Below are 22,604 nucleotides of genomic sequence, written 5' to 3'. Positions count from 1 at the left end.
AAGTAACCGGAAACGTTCTCTGTGGAACAAGCCCATTGTAGTTCAGGCTTCCGCCTCTTGATGCGTCCATCAGGCATTAGTCTGCCGACTGGCGTCGTCCGCTGAAGTCGTACTGCCACGTGGTGCATCTTTGTTTTGAAATGCTTCTCTCCTGCTCGTCGATTTTTGCGATGGTTGAAACGAAGGGATAGCGTGCTTCCGTGAAATTCTGTTTTCTGCTGAGAAAAACGGCGGCCGAAACATTTCTTATGTTTCAAACAGATTACAAGGATGCTGCCACGAGCAAAGCTCAAGTTTACGAATGGTTTTCACGCTTTAGGAACGGCCACTTGTCGCTTGAAGACCAATGTCGTTCAGGGCGTCTGTCGACCTCCCGAACGAAGGAAAACATCATGAAAATTCATGAACTGATCCTGGAGGACCGTCACCAAACAATTGACGAACTTGTTGATATGACTGGTGTGTCTTGGAGCTCCTGCCAACGAATTTTGAGCGATGAATTGCGAATGAAAAGAGTTGCAGCAAAATTTGTGCTTCGCTTGGTCAAAGAGGAACAAAAGATCATGAAGAAACAGTTGGAAGTTGATCCGAACCTTTTTTTCGAAAGTCATCTCTGGTAACGAAAGCTGGTGCTACGGTTACAAACCGGAAACGAAGCAGCAATCAAGTCAATGGAAACATTCAATAAAAAGTGTGTCAAGTGAGGTCCAATATCAAGACGATGCTGATTTGCTTCATCGATGTGAAAGGAATTGTTCCTCCTGGTCAAACTGTTAACCAGATATTTTACTTGGCAACTCTGAAGCATTTGCGAAAACGCCTCGACCTGTGGCAAAGTGGAGAGTGACGGATTCATTACTAAAATGCGCTTTCGCACACCGCCTTGAGTGCGAAACAGTCTTTGGACCCAAAATGGCATGACCCTGTTTACCCACCCATCCACCCTATTCACTCGATCTAACTCCCTGCAACTTTTTTTTTTTGTTTCCCTAAATGAAAAACGTCCTTAAAAGAAAACTTTTTGCAGATGTGGACGAGGTGAATAAAAGAACGACGGAGGCGCTAAAAGACATCTCTTAGCAACAATTCCAAATTTGTATTCTACGCTCTGGAGTTCATACGACTATGCAAAAACCAAAACTCCATGATTTAAGCCCTATTTGACTGTTATTTTTAGCACTTCTCGACCAGGGTACAAGCTGCAGATGAGCGCAAGTACAGAACACATATTTTACTTTCGTGTAGAATATACGAGGGGGTATCCAAAAGAAACTGGAATTTTGCAATATTATTTTACTCAGTTAATCTTCCCCAATTAACGCCACCATTTCAGAAAATATACACACATTGGGTAATCTGATCCAGTTTCCTATGAATAAGCAACAACAACAAAAGACAGGGTGACTATTACAGGAATGCTTTTGAACATAAGGTCGCACTTTTAGGGCTTAAACCTTGAACTAAACAAAACAACAACAGTAGCAGTAACAGCAGCAAAACGAAACAATTTTACTTCCTTTGTCAAGAGAAAGTGTGAAAGGTGACAAAGAAAGAAAATAACACAACAAAACAACAAAAACGGCGATAATAAAGGTGAAAGCAACAATGTGATGATGATGATGCTGGTGGTGATGACGATGACGATGATCATGATAATAATAATGGAGTCTTTTTAGAAACGATAACCAATCAAATTTTAGATGAGTAAAGTTAGCCAAGTATAAATGGGAAGAGTATTTCTATGGTTGGTTAAACTGGCAGATTTGAAAAGAGTGATGACAAAGGGAATGTGTGTGAAAGGACAGTGTTACCTACAAAACATGCACCTATTCACCCAAACAACAGGTGTGAAGGGGGGAGGCGTGTGTTGTGGGGGTCCGTATGTGTGTACATGTGTGCTTGCGGGTATTTGTCTTTGTGCTTGAGTGTGTATTTGAGCACTAGGTAGTGTGTGTGTGCGTGTGCCAAAAGTTGAGAAAAATTCAAGACTTGATGTATTTTAGTACAGTGAACCTCTACTGTCTAAAGAGCATACAGTGTAGGTGTGCGTATTTGTGTGTGTGTGTGTGTATGCATAAGGGGAGCCGAGAGCCAATTGCAAAGTAGGGATACACCTATTTCCTTTCCACACAGTCATCTCCACTCAGTCACACACACACACACGCACACACACACACACACCAATATACACTCGCGCACACAAATAGATACGCATACACACAAATGAAAGGCAATGTGTGTGTGTGTGTGTGTGTGTGTGTGCTCACTGACAAGACTTCGTGCTGCATCACTTTTGTAAAGTTTTGTCAGTGAACAGGTCACGGTTTCAAAGCGACGAAAATATTTTGAAACAAATGAAATTTTAATGCTGAAGTGAAACTGCCAATATTTAAATACTGAGGTCCCTTAAGGGTACTACTTCACACAGAGGTCCTACTTAAATACAGGTGTTACATACAAAACATTTTGAATGTACGCTGTGTGGATGTGTGCTGACACCCCAGCCGTATCCCTAGCCTTAACCTTATCCCTAAAAACTAACCTTCCCTTTCACATCGTTACGTAGATGCATTGGGACCTCTGTATTTAAGTAGTGCCATAAAACTATCTGTTTTTGTGTGTTCTTGAATGGCTTACGTCTTCCACGTTGCAACTGCTTTTGTTTCAGCACATGATCTCAGATCAAGTCACTTGCTATACATGTATAACTCCGTAATTTTTAAAAATCACTGTGAGTAAATACCAGCAATGACCTTCTCAGGCTCTCCAATATTTTAATTTCTAAACAGAAAGAATCGGGGGTTGCAAAAAATTCATAATTTATCAAATTCTTCTTTTTTTATAGCATATAAATGTATTTATGGGGAAAAAATATTGAAAATCATCAATACATGCGAGAGTGATAAAGAAACGAGGAGGGTTGTCTTTGGATATGCTAGAAACAACAGTCAAATCGCCCTTAAATCACTCACTTTTCCCTCTGAAAATATTTATTAAATTTTTTTTTTTTTACCGAAAATGCTCTTCCCATGGTTTTGAAGTGCAAAAAGAAAAAAATGGCCAAAATAGGTCCGGAGTGGGATGATGAAGGAGGGGTGTGTATAAAGAAGAGTTTTCAAAAACTCCCCCAACCCTATCATTTCGAAGGCTGTGGCTTAAAACAAAATGGGGAAAATCCCCGAAAAGATTTTCCCCACAAACTTCTATATAATCGTTTGAAAGGGATTTGTATAAATTTTCATTAAATGATACCCATCTTCCTGAAAATTATGAGGAAAAAAAGTCAGATTGTGTAAATTTTCCGAAACTCCTCTCTCCACCCCCTCGGAAAAATTCTTTCCCATAAATCCCTGTAACATCTAAACAGTATTTGTAGAAAATTTTGTTAAAAAGTATCTATTTTTCTGGATGTAATGAGGCAACAAAATCGGGGACTTATACTTCTGTAGTAATGCCCTTTTATTTATGCGGTTTTTTTTCATTCATTGTTTGCAATGTTCACTCCACCCCATTCTCTCAAACATACACACTGCAAAGCTTACAGTTGGGCTGCTGAACTGAAATCTCTATGTTGCTTTGAGGGGAAGGGAAAACTTGACAAATTGCTTCTCCCACTACCGTGGTGTCTGCTTAAAAAAAGAGAGATTATGACTGTGATAAATATTGAAAGCAATATTTACTAAGAAAGTGAGCACTATTATACAAAGAAATAATTAGACGTAAATTATAAAAATTATTAGAATTGGGAATCAAATGTGAAAATATTATCAAGGGGCTAGCAGAAAACCACCCGGCGGCCTCAGGAGACACTCGGAACAGAGAAGGAATAGACTTGATAACATGCAAACACGAGCCTCCGTCACATGGTACCAGGAGACACCCGAGCATAGGGTGCATCGAATAGATGCGTCGCGCACATCCAGGAGACGATGTCCCATTTCCTTTCAAACGAATTCAACTTCCAGTGAGTCTTAGTTTTGCTATGGCATCAGCACATCGCAACGGTTGCCGGTTTATACATTGAAGAGTGCTGCTTCACCCATAGTCAGCGTTACACATTGAATGTGCATGATTATGAAGTAAGAAAAATCTTTACATCTAAGCACCAAACGGAAAATAATAATTCCGTTTATCGAGACATTATAAATTGTCCCAAATAATGCACAAATCCATCCTAATTAAGAGGTCTATCCGTCGGGGAAGACATGGTCTGACATGGAATAAAAATAAATTGCGATTAAAAATATATGCTATTGTGAAATTTATGGCAATTTCTGTCAGTCTGTTACCATCTTGCTGGCCAAACCAGGAAACCAATCTTCACTAAACTTTGTATACATATTGAACTAACATCCAGTTCAATTATAAGCTAATTGGATTTCATTTCAATAAAAATCAATAATGGACCGACTACGGGGATTTGGCTATTACATGATAAAATGAGAGGGTGCAAAAGTGTTAAGTTCAGGGAAATGCGGCATAATGAAGGTGGCTGATATCAGGGAAGGGGAAGGAGATAGGAAAAGATAGACACACAGGGAATTTGAGAGACAGACAGGGACATCTTCCATATATATAAGAGAGTTTGTGTGTGTGTGTGGGTGTGGGTGTCTTCCTTATGCCTCTGAAAACTGAGTTGCTGATTTTGACGTATTGGGTATCAAAAGATTCAGTAATCTTACGACTACCAAATAAACTTTATTTTCATTTACATATTTGCATTACAAAAATTTTATATTATAATATTTTTTCTATAAGTCAACTATCGTAAACACTTTATATCACGACAAAAACAACGACGATGACGTCACATTTTCTATATGAGTATGTACTTTTAAAGACATCTATTTCCCTATATGTTATGACGAAATAGTCACTCTCTCTCTCTCTCTCTCTCTCTCTCTTTCACACACACACACACACACACACATGCACACATATATACAAAAAAGATGTATGCATATGTATGTATGTGTGTGCATATGAAAGATGTGTGTGAGTGAGACAGAAAGAGAGAGACCATGTACTACTTACACATACTGACAAAATACACCTTCACTCACTCACTCACTATCTTTCTCTCTCTCTCTCTCTCTCACACACACACACATCCATTTCATACACACGTACATATATCTTTCACTTTTTCCTCTCTTTCACTTCTGTTTTCTGTCACATTTCACTTTCTCCTCTCTTTCAATTTCTGCTTGCTTCAAAGCATAAAGAAATTTTAAAAAATTATGGAAATTAACGAACAATCATATGATCCCATATGATCGAGTTGACAACTTTATTCTTCAAACGAAAGAATGCAATAAAATGACTTCCTTTGGTACACGTGTGCACACACACGCTCACACACACACACACACACACTCACACACACACACACACACACACACATGCACTCACACACACACACACTCAAGTTAAAACTCCTGTATGAATTATGTTATTTCTTGCTATGTGCACGCACAAAATTACAGCTCAAATCCAATTGAAATCACCTTTTTCTATTATGTAATTCGTGTTTGTAATGAGTGTATTTAAAAACCTGATCATCGATATAAATTTAAAAGGAAGTTCTCCCAGAAATCTTGTCCATTACCTGTTGTTTCTAATATGTCCGAGGTGACATTTGTGCCCCTACCTGGATTTTACTTTCCTAAATTTCTTCTGATTCCTATGTTTTCAATACAGGAGATTAGGATTTCGCCAAAAAACACGTTCTCAATATTTTAATTTTCTCCTTCCCCACTCCAATTTCTTCATGTTTTACTTTTTTCGAATTTTTTTCTTGGTAATTTACAGAGAAAAAGAAAGAGTAGGAATCTTTAAGAAATTCTTTCTTCCTTTTTTCTTAAAGAAACACTAAAATCTCCTTCCAAAATATCCACCCATCACCTCAACACATTCAAAAAGCTACAAACTCCCAATGTTTCACTTTTAGCTTTTTGGAAAGTGAGCAACTTTCTTCAGAAATAATGTCATTTACCTGTTGTTTGTAGCATGTCGGGTTTTCTGGTGGTGTTCTAATATTTTTTTATGTCTGATATGATTCTGCGCATGCATGAAACATCAGACAAGAGTGAAACAGGGAGTTTTTAGCTTTTTGAAAGTGAGTAGATGATGGGTGGGTGAGGTGGGGGAAGAGACATTGAGTGTTTCTTTATGAAAGATTAAAAATTTTTAAGAACAGAAAGCACTTTCATGCAAACCCATGCAAATTTATCCTCTCCACTTCACTTCTAAACAAACAATAACTTCCATTATGCCAGTAATCCAGTTCATTATATATCAGCTGTGCTGATTCTGCCCATAAGAAACGAACAAATAATACAATATGGTTATAGGTCATGACACCCGGGCAATGCTGGGATGCATTGCTAGTGAGTGTGTGTGTGTGTGTGTGTGTGTGTGTGTATGTATATATATATATATATATATATATATATATATATATATATATATATATATATATAAATATATATACTAGTATGTATGTTTGGGTACGTATATGTATGTATAGTACCGGGCGACAAGTTATGTCTTTGAGCATGGAGCTTCATTTCACGCTGCTCCAGTTTGCTCAGCTAAATGAATATTCTTCCAACCGATTTCTGGTTCAACCCTCGACGATCTATCAGGTCAATGATAGGAGAACTGATAGTATGTCTATGTGTATGTCTAACCGCGACTACATACTACGTCGTCCCTGGAAAATTTAATCGTGATGTGGACACGAACACAACCCATTAATTTTGTGTCCTTCATTTTACATTTGCACAAGTTACGTTTCTCTCTATATAGTTCTGTGGAAAACCTCAGTAATTCTTAATAACATCGGCAAAACAAATAATACTTTTCTTAACTTTTCACTTTGTCTCCTCACTCTTTTAATTTGGGTAATAACTATTAATATTTTTTCACATTTCCTCACGCCATCATTTTCCATAATTACCAAGTATAACCTGTTCTTTTTTTTTTTATAAATCAGTGAGCGCTACGGTCCATATTTTAACTATAATTAGCGCCATCGATAGATTCAATATTTGAATAATTTATGTACAAGTTCGTTTTTTGCAGTCGAGTATGCTAGTTTCTCATCCATCGAAGACGAGATACTCGTAAAGCACAAAAGCCAAGTCTTGTTCTACTGACGTCCCAATATAAGAATTCACCACTGTTTTTGTTTGCCTGTCTCCTTTCTTTCTGTACCAGTTAAACTTCTTCAACCACGTCTTTCTGCTAAGAGGATTTGGTAACATTCTAGATGCAAACATCCACGGTCCACCTAAGTCATGATTACAGCTCGGTTAAAGAGAAGACCTGTGGGTAGATATGTCATACAAACGCCCAAACCAGTTTGCACTCGTTTTCGTCATCATCTCTCTCCCAGTGATTTAGATATTTCTGTAGGTGCATCAGCCTCGGTATGCCTTAGCGCATCATCAATGACAGCATTCAAAGATGTCAGTAGCAGATGGATTTTCTAGCCAGTAGAACCTATCTCTATTTTTAAGAAACAGAAACGCATGCGCTCTAATCCCCTAAGTATGTTTCTTGGGGCAAGATACGCTGGTCAGGCTGTAGTACGCCACTGTAGCGATGATTAACCAATTTCGCCTGACTTTTCAGAGACTACTTCCTCTCGGCCCATTTCTGAATGAGATTGGCTACCCTGCTAGCATTTTTCTGGTATTCTTTCAGAATAGTGTTGTCACCTATATTAAATATACAGGGTGTTCAGGTTAAATTTGGCAGTTTGCAAAGAAGGAAAAGAAAACAATGTCTCATCCAAAAATAGAAGTATTTCTTTAAAAATCAATTAGATTATCGCTGGTAGATAACAGTTTACTCAAAATAGCCGCTCCCATCTTCCAGCACGGCTTCAAGACGGCTCTGGAATTTGGTACATGCAGAGTCCTTGGAAAGATCTTCAAACACTTCTTTGATACTGGCCATCAGCTCAACCTTGGTGTTGCAGGCAGAGTGCTTGGTGTCTTTCTCAACCATGCTCCACACATTGTAATCCATGGGATTACAATCGGGGAAATTAAGGAGGCCAGAAATTGAAGTTGATGAAGTAGAAATTCTCCAACAACTATTTCTGATTATTTCCAGAGGTATCGTAATGCGATGAACCCTACTACCATACATAAAGCCCTCCGACAGCAAGCCTCTCTAGCTAAGGTCTGACCGCAATCTCCAGCAGCTTCATATAACTGTCTGAATTAAGCTTAAAGCTCTTTTCAAAGATGTTGCAATGAACTTTGGTGTGTGGACAGAGTCAGAACGCCTGCTGTGTTCCTTCCTGCTGGTCACGGTTTCATAGTCTGCGTTGCAGCTGTCCATGTCACATCTTACAGCCTTTACGGAGTTTACAGAGCGCTGAGCAGCAATTATGATGTTGGCATTTTGACACCCGGCGCAAATCTTCATGTTACAGGTAACTGTTTACCATTATTCAGTTGGCTTCCAGTTCTACATGTCAGCTAACTTTTTCTCAACTATAACTGTAAGCTTTCTGTTCTCCAATGTCGTTAACTGTTCACCAATACACCAAGCTGTTCCTGAAAAAAGGAGACTTAAAAATCGTCAAATCTGGCCGGAACACACTGTATTTATATCGGAAGTCTCCGACACCATGATAGTTACGTCATCTGCATAAACAGACACGACTGCACTGATTTCTGATCCATTTCGAGTGGGATACTACTCATAATGTCCATCTTAGCAATGGCTTCTGATCCAAAACATATAAGAGAAGAAAGCGGTGGCATCTTAAACGGACCGGGCATCCGATGCTCGAGGGGTGGCCATTTAATGCGATCACTATAAAGAATCCGCTGTACATTGTAGCGATCTAACCTCTGAAGATGCAACCAAAACGAACTGCTCTTAAGGAGGCTACCATCGATTAGAGTGATCTAATTAACCAGTACCCCAATAAAGCACAAATTTTTCCGGACCGCTCTATCGCGTTATCGTACGTATGATGTGGATGCCGTCGTGAATAGACCCGTTGGTTACGAGTTAGAAATACTCTACAACGTGCCATTTGTTCAGATCCTTCCTTAGCAGCGTCACCACACTCTGATTCATTTAATTAAGAATCTTCCCTGTTTGCTGATAGCTGAAATAGAGGGATTGTGGACTTTATCTGAAATAGATCCCATGGGGTAGATCATTCATCCAAACGGGAACAAGGGCAAAGTCGAGCGGGAAATTTATGATGGAAGTTAAGAACACATTCGACAATTCTGATGGACTTTTCTGAGGCAGCTTGCTCTCAGACAATATCTGAATGAGGTTGGCCATCCTGCACGTAACTGCATCCCAGTTCCCATTCACTTGAAAGTCCAGATCAACCGAAACTCCAAGCAATTTAACTGGTCCTTCTGTCTAGCGACCTAGCAGGCTGTTCGACGGCATAAACTTGCCTTTGGGTGCCGAGTCGCATGCTTTCAGCATCATATAAATTTATCTTTGTTCTAACCATAGCCTTGCATTTCTTTAAAATGGACTCAGCTACTTGCACTTCCACAGTGTCAGACTCCATTATTGATGCCACTTACATACACCAACACAGCTCGAAAGGAATGCTCTTCAAGAGTTCTAACTTACACAGCAACTACTCCTGGGCTATTATGTAGAGAAGAGACGAGAGGGGACATACCTGACAGACTGACCGCATGATATGAAAGAAACAGCTTTAAGGTGTGGCCATGCACTATGACCACCGAGTAAGAACCACTGTACATTGTTGCGATTTATTCTCTGAAAACGGATCCGAAACTGGCTATTTTCAGGACTGTCACCAAACACATTGGTTGATCCTCTTGAAAGCTTTCAATTGATCCAAATTGAGCAGGGCCTCACCAATGCCAGATTTGTTACCTGCTCTCTCCGTGATTGATCTACAGTAGACCAAACCACTGAGAACTAATGTCTTTGCTAACACACCAGCCAAAATTTTAAACTCTGCATTTAGCAGTGTTATGGGCTGGAAATTATTATATCCCCCTTGTTGGCATCGTTTCTCAAGAGCATTTGTATGCCCTGGTCTACATAAGTGGGAAATCTCCTGTTTGCGATAGACATATACCAAAAAGCTATTTAACAAGACTGATACATAACCATAAAATTTGTAGGTCACACCATCCAAACTGAGTGATTTGTTCCATGTGCAACCACCCAATACTTCCCCTATATCTGTTGCAGTTATTGGCATTTCACAATGCCTTGCCACGGCAAGTCATCATGGTAAGCACTAAAGTCCATAACCGTCTTTGATATGTAGATGCATATCTGGGTACAGGACGTTGCAAAACAACGTGGACAAAATGAGAAACAGAACATAAATAGAGCACAAAGAGAGAGAGAGAAAGAGAGAGAGAGAGATAGAAAGAGAGATAGAGAAAGAGATAGATAGATAGATAGATAGATAGATTAGACATATATAGATATGTACGTACATACATACATATGTACGTATGTTTGTATAGTTACCCTCTTAAAAAAAGGAGTGGGAGGTGTGTAATGTCTCTGTGAAATAATAATGCCTGGAAAAAGAATGGATGTTCATAGCTGGAATGTGTGTCTTTATACATCTGCTCATTTTGACAACAGCAACAATGACAGGGACAAGTATTAACAGTCTGCATACTTACAACATCTGTTGGTTTTGTCTTTGCCCAAGTCAGAACTGATGAAATGAGAATAAATATCTTTGGCTTTACAATCTTCTCCAGGTCTGCTTGGAGTTCTTTAAAAAAGCAAAACATACAAATACAAATATCATACAAGAAAAAAAAGCAAGCAAAGAGCAAAGAGTGTGTCATTCTGTTATTTGTTTCAGTCATTTGACTGTGGCCATGCTGGAGCACTGCCTTAAAGGGTTTTTAGTCAAGGAAATTGACCCCAGGACTTATTCTTTGTAAGCCTAGTACTTATTCTACCAGTCTCTAATGCCAGACAGCTAAATTATGGACAAACACACACACACACACACACGAGCTGGCAGAAACGTTAGCACGCTGGGCGAAGTGCTTAGCGGTATTTCGTCTGCCGCTACGTTCTGAGTTCAAATTCCGCCGAGGCCGACTTTGCCTTTCATCTTTTTGGGGTCAATGAAATAAGTACCAGTTACGCACTGGGGTCGATATAATCGGCTTAATCCGTTTGTCTGTCCTTGTTTGTCCCCTCTGTGTGTAGCCCCTTGTGGGTAGTAAAGAAATAACACACACACACACATGAATTCATATACATATATATATATATATATATATATATATATATATATATATATATATATATATATATGACAGGCTTCTTTCAGTTTCTGTCTACCAAAATGACTCACAAGGCTTTGGCCAGTCCAAGGTGACAGCAGTGGGATGGAACACAGAAACATGTGGTTGGAAAGCAAACCTCTTACCACACAGCCATGCCTGCACCTTGTGTGTGTGTGTATATATATATATATATATATATAGACATATAAATAATGATAACATATATATATATATATATATATATATATATATAGACATATAAATAATGATAACATATTATATATATATATATATATATATATATAGACATATAAATAATGATAACATATTATATATATATATATATATATATGCATATGTATGAGTATTCATTGTATCTTTGTATCTGTTTAAAAGTTGATATCACTTTAAAGCAAATGTTTTTTTTTTTTTATTGTCATGTAATTTAATCCTTTGGCGCTTAAACTGGCTACATCCAGCCCATACATTCTACCTGCTTTATGTTGAAACTGGTGAGATCTGGCCTCTCACAGCGACCCTACAATATCATTCCAAAACTTAACAGTTTGCCCATCAAAATCTCAAAGCTACATGAAAATGCAAGAATTATTACATTTGACAGAGTAATCTGAAAGCTAAAGGATTAAGAGACTAAGAGAAAACTGACAGAATTAATGCCAAATTTAAAAATTGATACAAGGCTTGTTATGATCGTCTGCACCTTTTGAGGTATAACTGCGTCACATGTGTATAAGAATAAAAGTATGTTACGTGTGCATGTGTGTGTATGTGTATATATGTGCACGTGTTTATGTGTGTGCACGCTGATAAGTATTATTCTCACCAGAAACGACCCAGGTAGCTTCATCAATCTGGTCATGGTCACGTGTGATATCATACACAATGATATCAAATTCAATAAGGCGCTTATATAGTTCATCCCGTGTGCTGAACTGAAAATAAATGAAACATCAACAATTAATGATGGTGATGATGATAATGATGATGATGATGATGATGATGTTGGTGTGTTTACGTCCCTACAACAGTAGCATTTCAGCAAAAGTGCCTGATAAAATAAGTACTAGGCTTACAAAGAATAAGTCTTAGGGTTGATTTGCTTGACTAAAGGCGGTGCTCCAGCATGGCCACAGTCAAATGACTAAAACATGTAAAAGAGTAAAAGAGTTTATGAATATATATATCATTTAGCTGTAAATTACGTGACTCAAGGGGCTGGAGTTTCATGCATAATGCTTACCAAGCAATTTAAAATTTATTTAGTATTACACAATTATTTGTATTAATATAATTTATTATATTTATCCTTTTTATTTTCTCTGTAGTAGAATAAGACCTACATACAATCTACTAAACTTCCTGGTTACACAGCTATGCCTGCGTTTGTTTATTTGTCACTCATGTAACACTCTTCCCCCTTTCAGCCATTCTTTAAAATATATATATATATATAATATATATATTCATATATTCATATATTCATATAAGCACTGGTAGTCAAGTGTTGGTGGAGGACAAATATAAAGATGCACACACATACACACACATATACACCCAGACACACACACACATCAATAATGGCATTAGAAGTGCTTCTGATCTTGCCTTATAGTGTAACACTAGGGAGGTCAGGTCATAACATGTTTTAAAACTAATAGAAGAAGCGGTAGAGCTAAGTTTACTAAATTCAATAAAGTGGACTTTTACCCATCTATATTAAGCGAGCTCCCTTTTTAAGGCACTGGGTTTCACTAACCCTACACTGAAATCAACAACAAGAACATATGTATTATCATGCACATCAGAAGAACCCTACTCTTCAATAAGGGATTGGCTTGGGCCAAACGAACTGACCCAGAAGGCTGCTTCAACATGGCTATGGGTGCTTTGTCCGAGATTTACTCAAGAAGCAGTTCCATTCCTCTAGCTTTGGTCTCTACAAAGATGATGCACTGGCAATATCAATAGGGGCAAACAGCTACATGCTAGATAAGCTCAGAAAGGACCTTACCAGTACCATAAATTCCTTTGGACTCAAGGTCACAATAGAAACCAAACTGAAAATGGTGGATTTCTGTGACATGACCCAAGACTTTAAGGCCAGTGCATATAGACTCTTTAGGAAGCAAAATGAAAAGCTATTATATATTAGCATAGGTTCCTGACATTCAGCCATAGTTTTCAAGAACCTGGTAAAGGGCGTCACCAGAAGAATCTCAACCTATCCTCAAACAAAGAGATTTTTCATGCTTCCCCCACTCCCACCATACCATACTGAAGCTCTGGCCACCAGCAATTTCAAGGATAGAATAAGTTACACACCATACCCTAATTCTTCCAATAAAAAGCACCACCAGAAAGTATTGCGGTTCGCACCATCCTTCTCTTGAAGTGTTAAAGCCTGATTAGGTAAGATTTTCCTTAGTTTAGTTGACAAACACTTCCCTTGTACAATTAGGTTCAGTAAAATATTTAATAGGCACACTCTTTAACTGTGCACTCAATGTGAAAAAAGATTTTATTAGATAGGACCACCCCTGAAACAGAGAGCAGGATGCTCATGTAGGGGCAGCACAGCATGTCCACTGAATGGCCACTGTAATATGGAAACTGTCTTACACAAGACAGATGTAACAACAATAGGATGACATGGGCAACCAAATGTGTGAAAATATGTAGGAGAAACTGAAGGCCCCTTCAGAATCTGCTATAATAACTACCAGTCCTCCTTCAAAATCCTGGAGAGATATAATGCCACAATCCTGACCAAGCTTGTATAGTTATTTGAAGAGAGTGCCACCAAGTACAGCATGAAATGGAGGATTCTAGAGAAATGTAAAGCATACTTCAATAGCAGCAGGAAGTGCAGGTTATGATTGACTGAGAAAAGAGTGATATTTTATTAATAATTCATTGCCTTAATGCCTTTTATGTAGCCTGGGGAGTTAGTCACATGTGCCAAATACATACATATATATATACACACACACACACACAAACATACAAACACACACACACACACATACATTTATATAGTGATCTAATTCAGTGTGAGGTATGTTGATATGTGTATATGTATATCTAAGCATGTACATCATGTAGATAGTGCTTGAACATACTTCAATAATCTCCTTGACAAATTTAGGTCTATCATTTTCCTTGCTTGATATTGTTCCGTAGACTTCGTAGCAATCATCTTTTGTAGGTTGCATGTCACGGTCTGCTTCTTCATCAGCAATTTCTTCATCTTCTTCATCCAATGTTGCTCCCACCTGGCAGGTAGACAGGTGCTGTAAGAGAAAAAGGAAGCATGTTTACAATGAATAACAAGGAGCAGTTTCTGTCATTTAGTCTGCTCTAGTGACAATGACTTCTTAGACTGACTTTATTCACGGGCAATTGCTAAGAAGGTCTCATATAGGTGCTGGCATGGCTGTGTGGTAAGAAGCTTGCTTCCCAACCACATGGTTCCAGGTTCAGTCCCACAGCACGACACCTTGGGCAAGTGTTTTCTACTATAGTCTCAGGACAACCAAAGCCCTGTGCTTGGATTTGGTACACGGAAACTGAAAGAAGCTCTTCATATATATATATATATATATATATATATATATATACGGCAAAAAGAAAATGGGGGGGGGGGTTAGAAAAATGACATCCATCAGCCAGTAGACATTCTATTATGTCTATTTATTCCAAAACAAAAGGGAGTATTATAAGAATAGATACACATGCAAAGACTGTGTGCTACACAAATATATACTAGTAATACTAATAATAGTAATACATAAAAGTAAAAGATTAAAAGATCAGTTCTTTATGACCGTTTCTGCCAAGAGGCCACGATATCCTCCATGCAAGTTCCATGTCTCTTCAGTGTTCTGTAGGGATAGGTAGATAGAGTATGTATGTATGATGTATGTGTGATGTATGTATGATGTATGTATGTATGTATGTACTTTTGTATGTATTTGTGTGTCTATACCGATTAAATAAGTACTAGGCTTACAAAGAGTAAGTCCTTGGGTCTATTTGTTCGACTAAAAGGTGATGCTCCAGCATGGCTGCAATCAAATGACTGAAACGTGTAAAAGAGTATATGTGTGATCTTGCTAATGTGACCATATCAAAATGTCTGTTTTAATCTTATTACTATGACATTCATGTTGCAAGTCTCCTTCTTGTATGTCTTCTTTCAGTATAAATTGCTACTGTAACCCAGTTTTGGCAAACATTCTAATATTAGTCATAGAAAACATCTTATGGTGATTTTAGTAAAATTTATTATGTTACTCATATTGTTGATGTTACTATCTTAGTTTGATCTAGTTTTGGTAAACATTGTATTGTTAGTCACATTGTGATGCAACCATCTTAATGTGACCTCGTATCTCTTAAATATTCTACTATTAGTCACTGCTACAGTGGATGTCTTGCTGCACAATTATCTTAAGAGATTAATTATGTTATTGTTAATTAACCTCATAATCAACCTTAATCAAGCAACATCAAAGATGCTCTATCCATGACACTCTTATCTATTATTCAGACACAGAGTATATACAAATTTATTCAGCCGAGCTGGCAGAATGGTTAGCACGCCGGGTAAAATGCTTAGCGGTATTTTGTCTGTCTTTACGTTCTGAGTTCAAATTCCGCTGAGGTTGACTTTGCCTTTCATCCTTTCGGAGTCAATAAATTAAGTACCAGTTACGTACTGGGGTTGATCTAATCGACCTGCCCACCCCCCACCCGCCAAAAAAAAATTTGGGGCCTTGTGCCTAGAGTAGGAAAGAATATGTCCTTTCTTTCTTTAAATCAGTAAAATATGATTTGGGGAAGACTTGGCTGCTATTTTTGTTAGATCAAGTGGCCACCCTGCCCCTTCTAAGTTATCTAGGTTATCTTATTATGTTGAAGTTGATGATATACTCCGCATATTGAGCATATTGTACATTGAAAACCCAATCAGAACTTTATTATATGCAACTAAAACTTGACTTAATTTAAGCAAGGTGAGATTGTGAGATTGGTTACAGTAAATACTACACATTGTCAACTCCCATAAAAAATATTGTACCTTATTGCTTCTATGCATTTATTAATTGTACTTTTCCTATTCATTTTTTTAAAGGTAAGTCTTCTAAAGCAATTTGGACACCATAACTTCTCAAAAGAATGAGTAAGAGCAATTACAAAAGCACTTTATTAATTTTCTCTCTCTCTTGTCCCTTTAGACTTCTTTATTAATATTCATATTCTATTTTGCACTTTAATTCTTTAGCATTTAAACTGACCATATCCAGCCCAAATATTCTACGTTTCATGTCCTAACTGGTCAGATGTGACCTCTCACGCCTCTCCTACAATGTTATTAAAACAATATACAATCATATCATTGAAATATTGAAATTATGAGATGACGCAGGGGTTAATTGGAAATAACATGAGTTAATAAGTGTTACATTTAAGAGAATAATCTGAACGCTGGACGTTTAAAGGTTAAATTGTTTATTAATTTGGGAATGCACTTGTACTACTACGCTAGAACATACATTTATCACCATTTAGATTTAGATTATGCAGATCTAGATTATTCGCACACATGATGTTGATTTTGCCTCTTAGTTGGAGAAAGAATGCAAAAACTTAGAAGTAAATGCCAGTAATACTCAGAGAGAAGTGGAGATAATTTCAAGAAGTTTGAAAACAATTTCAGGTAAAATAAAATTTACAAGTTTAGGGAGTAAGCCAGCTGTTTGTAAGCAAGCAAGGTTACAGCTCTTGTATATGTTTCAGCTGTATTAAACTTTATCACGTTAGCACTTTCTATTCAAGCAAGCTTTTATTAGTTGATAAACCTATTAAAGTAGAAAAATTGGTTATGGAGATTTAGAGCAGTAAAATTTGCATAAGTGAACCCATGGAAATAACTCAGCCTGAAAGTACTCTATAATGTTTTAGCCTAATAATAATAATAATAATAATAATAATAATAATAATAATAATAATAATAATAATCTTTTCTACTAAAGGCACAAGGCCTGAAATTTTGGGGTAGGGGTCTAATTGATTACATCGACCCCAGTATTTCACTGGTACTTAATTTATCAAACCTGGATGGATGAAAGGCGAAGTCGACCAGGGTGGAATTTGAACTCAGAACATAAGGACGGACGAAATACTGCTAAGCATTTCGCCTGGCGTGCTAACGATTGTGCCAGAAAAATAACAACAACAACAACAACAATAAAATAATAAGGAACAACTATAAGGCTTTATGAAACTAAGTTATGGGGATGTAAATATCGGTTGTCAAGTGACGGCAGGGGAGGGAGGAACAAACACACACACATAAACACACACGCACACACACACACACACACACACACACACACACACATATATATATATATATATATATATATATATATATATATATATATATATATACGACGGGCTTCTGTCAGTTTCTGTCTACCCAATCGCCAAATCCACTAACAAGGCTATAGTAGAAGACACTTGCCCAAGGTACCACTCAGTCATACCTAGACGTTTATATATATATATTATATATATATATATATATATATATATATATATATGTGTGTGTGTGTGTGTGTGTGTGTGTGTGTGTATGTATGTATGTATGTATATATGTATATATGCATACATAAGATGTTATAATAAAACATAATGACCAATTTTCCGTTTTCATTCTGCCCTTGTGTGTGTGTGTGTGTGTGTGTGTGTGTGTGTGTGCGTGTGCGTACGTTTCAGAGTGGCAGACAGACAGACTGACAGGTTGATAGATAGATAGATAGATAGATAGATAGATACATAGATAGATGCATGTAGTTGTAAGAAAAATAAGAAAAACAAAAAAGACGAAAGCACCTTAAAATTACTCTTTTAGCCAGTCTAAAGATACAGCATAAAATAATTTATTCTGGAAAACAATGTTGAACTTTTTTTCTATATGATACACTGCTTGACGGGTGTATATTTTGTGTGTATGAGTATAAGAGCAATAAAATATACACCCTGTGAGAGTAACGTCGTCGCTTCTTAATCTTCACCCGGACATGCTAACATAACAGCCAAATTCCTTTTTTGCTTCTTATCATATACGTTTCCGACTTTAAAGGACACAGTGGACATTATGACGATAAATACACTTTGCTGATCTGGCACTAAACAATAATAACAAGAATATCAACATGTCCTTTCTTTGACTCGTAATGCGGGAAATCAATTTCTATCTCGGACGTCGACGCGACTCTGATATAAAAAAAAAACATATAGACATACACACGCTATACATACATCAGTAAAAGGTAATGCTTACTTCTGCTATATTCCAGCCATGGAAAAGGTCAACATTGTTAATAAAAATTGTCTTAGGTGTTCTTTCAGCATTTGCCATGTTGTCCTTCGGTGGCGTGTCAGCAAGTTGCCTAGCAACAAAATTCTTTGATCAAAGGGAGATAACTTTGCTACACCAAATGAAAATGATTGACTCTTTACTCTTTTACTTGTTTCAGTCATTTGACTGCGGCCATGCTGGAGCACTGCCTTTAGTCGAACAAATCTATTCGTTTTTTGTTTGTTTCTTTTTTTTAAATTTTCGCCTCTATTTATCTTGTTCATGTGGATAGTACTTCAGGGGATTGATTTGGAAAAATATATTAGTGGTAACTATTTTCCGCAAATCTGAAAGAATTTTAACTCAGCCGTTTGATGCGTAGTTTTTGTTACACAGAAGACAACTGAATACAAGAACAGCAACCACCATAACAACCAGCCAACCAACCAACCAATCAAAATCTGCCTCAAATCTCGTAGTTTCGTTTAAGAAAAACGAAGGCACAAAAGATAATGTTGATCATAGATGTATTAAACTATGGTCACAGATCTACTCAACCAGGGTCGTGCTGAGGTTGAACAACAATAGATAATCCCTTCTATATGCACAAGGCCTGAAACTTTGGTAGGAGGGGACTAGTCGACCCCCTGTGCTCAACTGGTACTTAATTTCATCGACCCCGGCGGAGTTTCAACTCAGAGCGTAAAGATGGACAAAATGCCGCTAAGCATTTTGCCTGGCGTGCTAATGATTCTGCCAGTTCGTCACCTTTAAACAAAAATAGATAATATCAACATTACATACGATAATGGAGGAAAACTGAGTTTTTGTTAGACTTACTAAAAACAGCAAAAAAACAAAACAAAAAAAAACTCACACAAATATTCTTCAAACTACATCTTAACATTTTTTAAAGGTAAACTATTGGATAAAACAGTTTGAGCTACGCTATACCTCAATTAGTTAATTATAGGCGTAGGAGTGGCTGTGTGGTAAGTAGCTTGCTTACCAACCACATGGTTCCGGGTTCAGTCCCACTGTGTGACACCTTGGGCAAGTGTCGTCTACTAAAAGCCTCGGGCCGACCAAAGCCTTGTGAGTGGATTTGGTAGACGGAAACTGAAAGAAGACCGTCGTATATATATATATATGTATGTATGTGTGTGTGTATGTTTGTGTGTCTGTGTTTGTGCCCCCACCATCGCTTGACAACCGTTGCTGGTTTGTTTACGTCCCAATAACTTAACGGTTCGGCAAAATAGACAGATAGTATAAGTACTAGGCTTATAAAGAATAAGTCCTGGGATCGATTTTCTCGACTAAAAAAGGCGGTGCTCCAGCATGGCCGCAGTCTAATGACTGAAACAAGTAAAAGAGTATAAGAGTAAATGAATAAACAGATAAAATAAATAAATATTTAAATAAATAAATAAATATTTAGATAAATGTACCCTGCATGGCCACAATATTTGGGTTGAAAAAAAAAACGCATAAAAGAATAGAAAATAATTTGATAAATATAAATATGCGATAGTCATGGTTGGAAGACTGTTTCACATTAGTTCTGTTAGGTCAACTTGATCTAATCATAACCGCAGTTAATACATCTGCTAATATATAATGGGGAAGCCTTATCAAGGTGGCGAGCGGGCAGAAACTTTAGCACACCGGGCGAAATGCTTAGCGGTATTTCGCCTGTCTTTATACCTTTCATCCTTTAAGGGTCGATAAATTAAGTAATCGACTAGTCCGCTCCCACAAAATTTCGGGCCTTGTGTCTAGAGTAGAAAAGATTATTAATTCAGTTTAATTTCGTGCTATATATTTGTATCCCGAGTTAAGTTTACATTATTTGCATCTTGTATCCCGCATTTTGAATAGAAATACACAGTTTCTATGCCTAATTTGAGAAATACCAATGCTAGTCATAGAATGGTCAGTGTTGCAGCCAATGACAACAATCACCATACACCACTATATACTATTGTTGTTGTTGGCACTCCGTCGTTTACGACGTCGAGGGTTCCAGTTGATCTGATCAATGGAACAGCCTGCTCGTGAAATTAACGTGCAAGTGGCTGAGCACTCCACAGACACGTGTACCCTTAACGTAGTTCTCGGGGATATTCAGCGTGACACAGTGTGACAAGGCTGACCCTTTGAATTACAGGCACAACAGAAACAGGAAGTAAGAGTGAGAGAAAGTTGTGGTGGAAGAGTACAGCAGGGTTCGCCACCATCCCCTGCTGGAGCCTCGTGAAGCTTTTACGTGTTCTCGCTCAATAAACACTCACAATGCCCAGTCTGGGAATCGAAACCGCGATCCTATGACCGCGAGTCCGCTGCCCTAACCACTGGGCCATTGCGCCTCCACACTATATACTATACATACACATATATGATTTTTATCTTGTTTCAGATATTAGAATGCGGCCATGCTGGGGCACGACATTGAGAAATTTTAGTCGAACTATTCAACTATAGAACTTATTTTCTTTTTAAGCCATGTACTTATTCTATCGAACTTTTGGACCGAAACGCTATGTTACAGAGACGTAAACAAACCAGCACCGATTGTCAAGTGATGGTGGGGAGACAAGCACAGACACATACACGCACACACAAACAGACACGCACATATATGCGATGGGCTTCCTTTTGTTAGTTTCCTCAGAAGGATTTGTTCGGCCCCAGGCTATAGTAGAATACACTCACCCACGGTGTCACGCAGTGAGAATGAACCCGGAACCTTGTGGTTGGGAAGCAAGCTTTTTACCACACAACCACACCTGCGCCCACATACATATATATATATATATATATATATATATATATATATATATATATATATATATATATATATATATATATATATATATATATATATATATATATATATATATATATATATATATATATATATATATATATATATATATATATATATATATATATATATATATATATATATATATATATATATATATATATATATATATATATATATATATATATATATATATATATATATATATATATATATATATATATGTGTGTGTGTGTATTTTTGAAAATACCTCACGGAGTAACGACCGTACCCTGCATAATTACGGGCTGCCCTTTGGCAAGGCATAGCACCCGTTCAGCAACCTTCACAGAGAAACGACAAAGTCATGGGACTCCAGAATGGCGGATTAGGAAGAAGTAGCGGAAGCGATCAACTGAGCCAGCAGCGCTTCTTACATTGATGATGGACAAAGGAATCCTAGAAGACCAACGGTCAGTTTCATCAAGTTTCTTCCATCTTCTTGCTCTGTTAAAGTATTTGATAAAAATTATATTAATGTTTCGTTTTTGGATTTGGTTTGCAAGATTTTTTATATGATTTCGAGTGTTGAAGCATATTCTGTTGTGTCTGGGGAGAGTCATTTTCTTATCGTGCCTTGAAAAGCTTGCAAGACGCAACGAAAATTTTAGGAAAATAAAAATAGGAAATAAGTGTAAATTTTAACGGTGAGTGTGTTAAATTATAAGGCACCAAAAGAGAATGACTCTCCCCAGACACAACAAATTATATTAATGTGTTCAACTAATTAAAATTCTATTTATTTGTGCAGCTGATGATAGCTCTGCGTTTAAATTGATGTAATGATTGCATGATTCAGTCAAATGGAACCACTTGAAACGGTCGTACTGCATCACTTCTTGATATCTTGTTGCTTATTTTGATTATATATATATATATATATATATATATATATATATATATATATTTTTAAGAATTTAAGGATTGGAGAAAACGCATGTTATAATTGCATACTTTATTCCTACATATGTTTCAAAGGATTACAACCTGTGTGATCCATAGGGATCTTTGATATTAAAATTGAAACCTTCTCATCAGGGAAAGCATGCTTTCC

At 37.3% G+C, this 22,604-nt stretch overlaps 1 protein-coding gene across 1 annotated transcript in view; it reads right to left on the bottom strand.

The window, feature by feature from the left end:
- Positions 1–18,824, bottom strand: part of LOC106877034 (adenylate kinase 7) — a 68,691-nt gene extending 49,867 nt beyond the window's left edge. The window contains exons 1-4 of the mRNA XM_014925820.3: positions 18,667–18,824; positions 14,438–14,608; positions 12,142–12,250; positions 10,674–10,768 (exon numbers count right to left, since the gene is read on the bottom strand). Of these exons, the coding sequence (XP_014781306.1) occupies positions 10,674–10,768; positions 12,142–12,250; positions 14,438–14,608; positions 18,667–18,744 (453 nt within the window). The 5' untranslated portion in view covers positions 18,745–18,824. The remainder of the gene's footprint in view (positions 1–10,673; positions 10,769–12,141; positions 12,251–14,437; positions 14,609–18,666) is intronic.
- Between the last annotated feature and the right edge of the window lie 3,780 nt (positions 18,825–22,604).

Source organism: Octopus bimaculoides, chromosome Z (assembly GCF_046866305.1).
Source record: "Octopus bimaculoides isolate indiv1 chromosome Z, ASM4686630v1, whole genome shotgun sequence".
Lineage (NCBI taxonomy): Eukaryota > Metazoa > Mollusca > Cephalopoda > Octopoda > Octopodidae > Octopus > Octopus bimaculoides.
The sequence above is the reverse complement of the archived record's forward strand: the minus strand, read 5'-3'. Positions and strand labels throughout refer to the sequence as shown.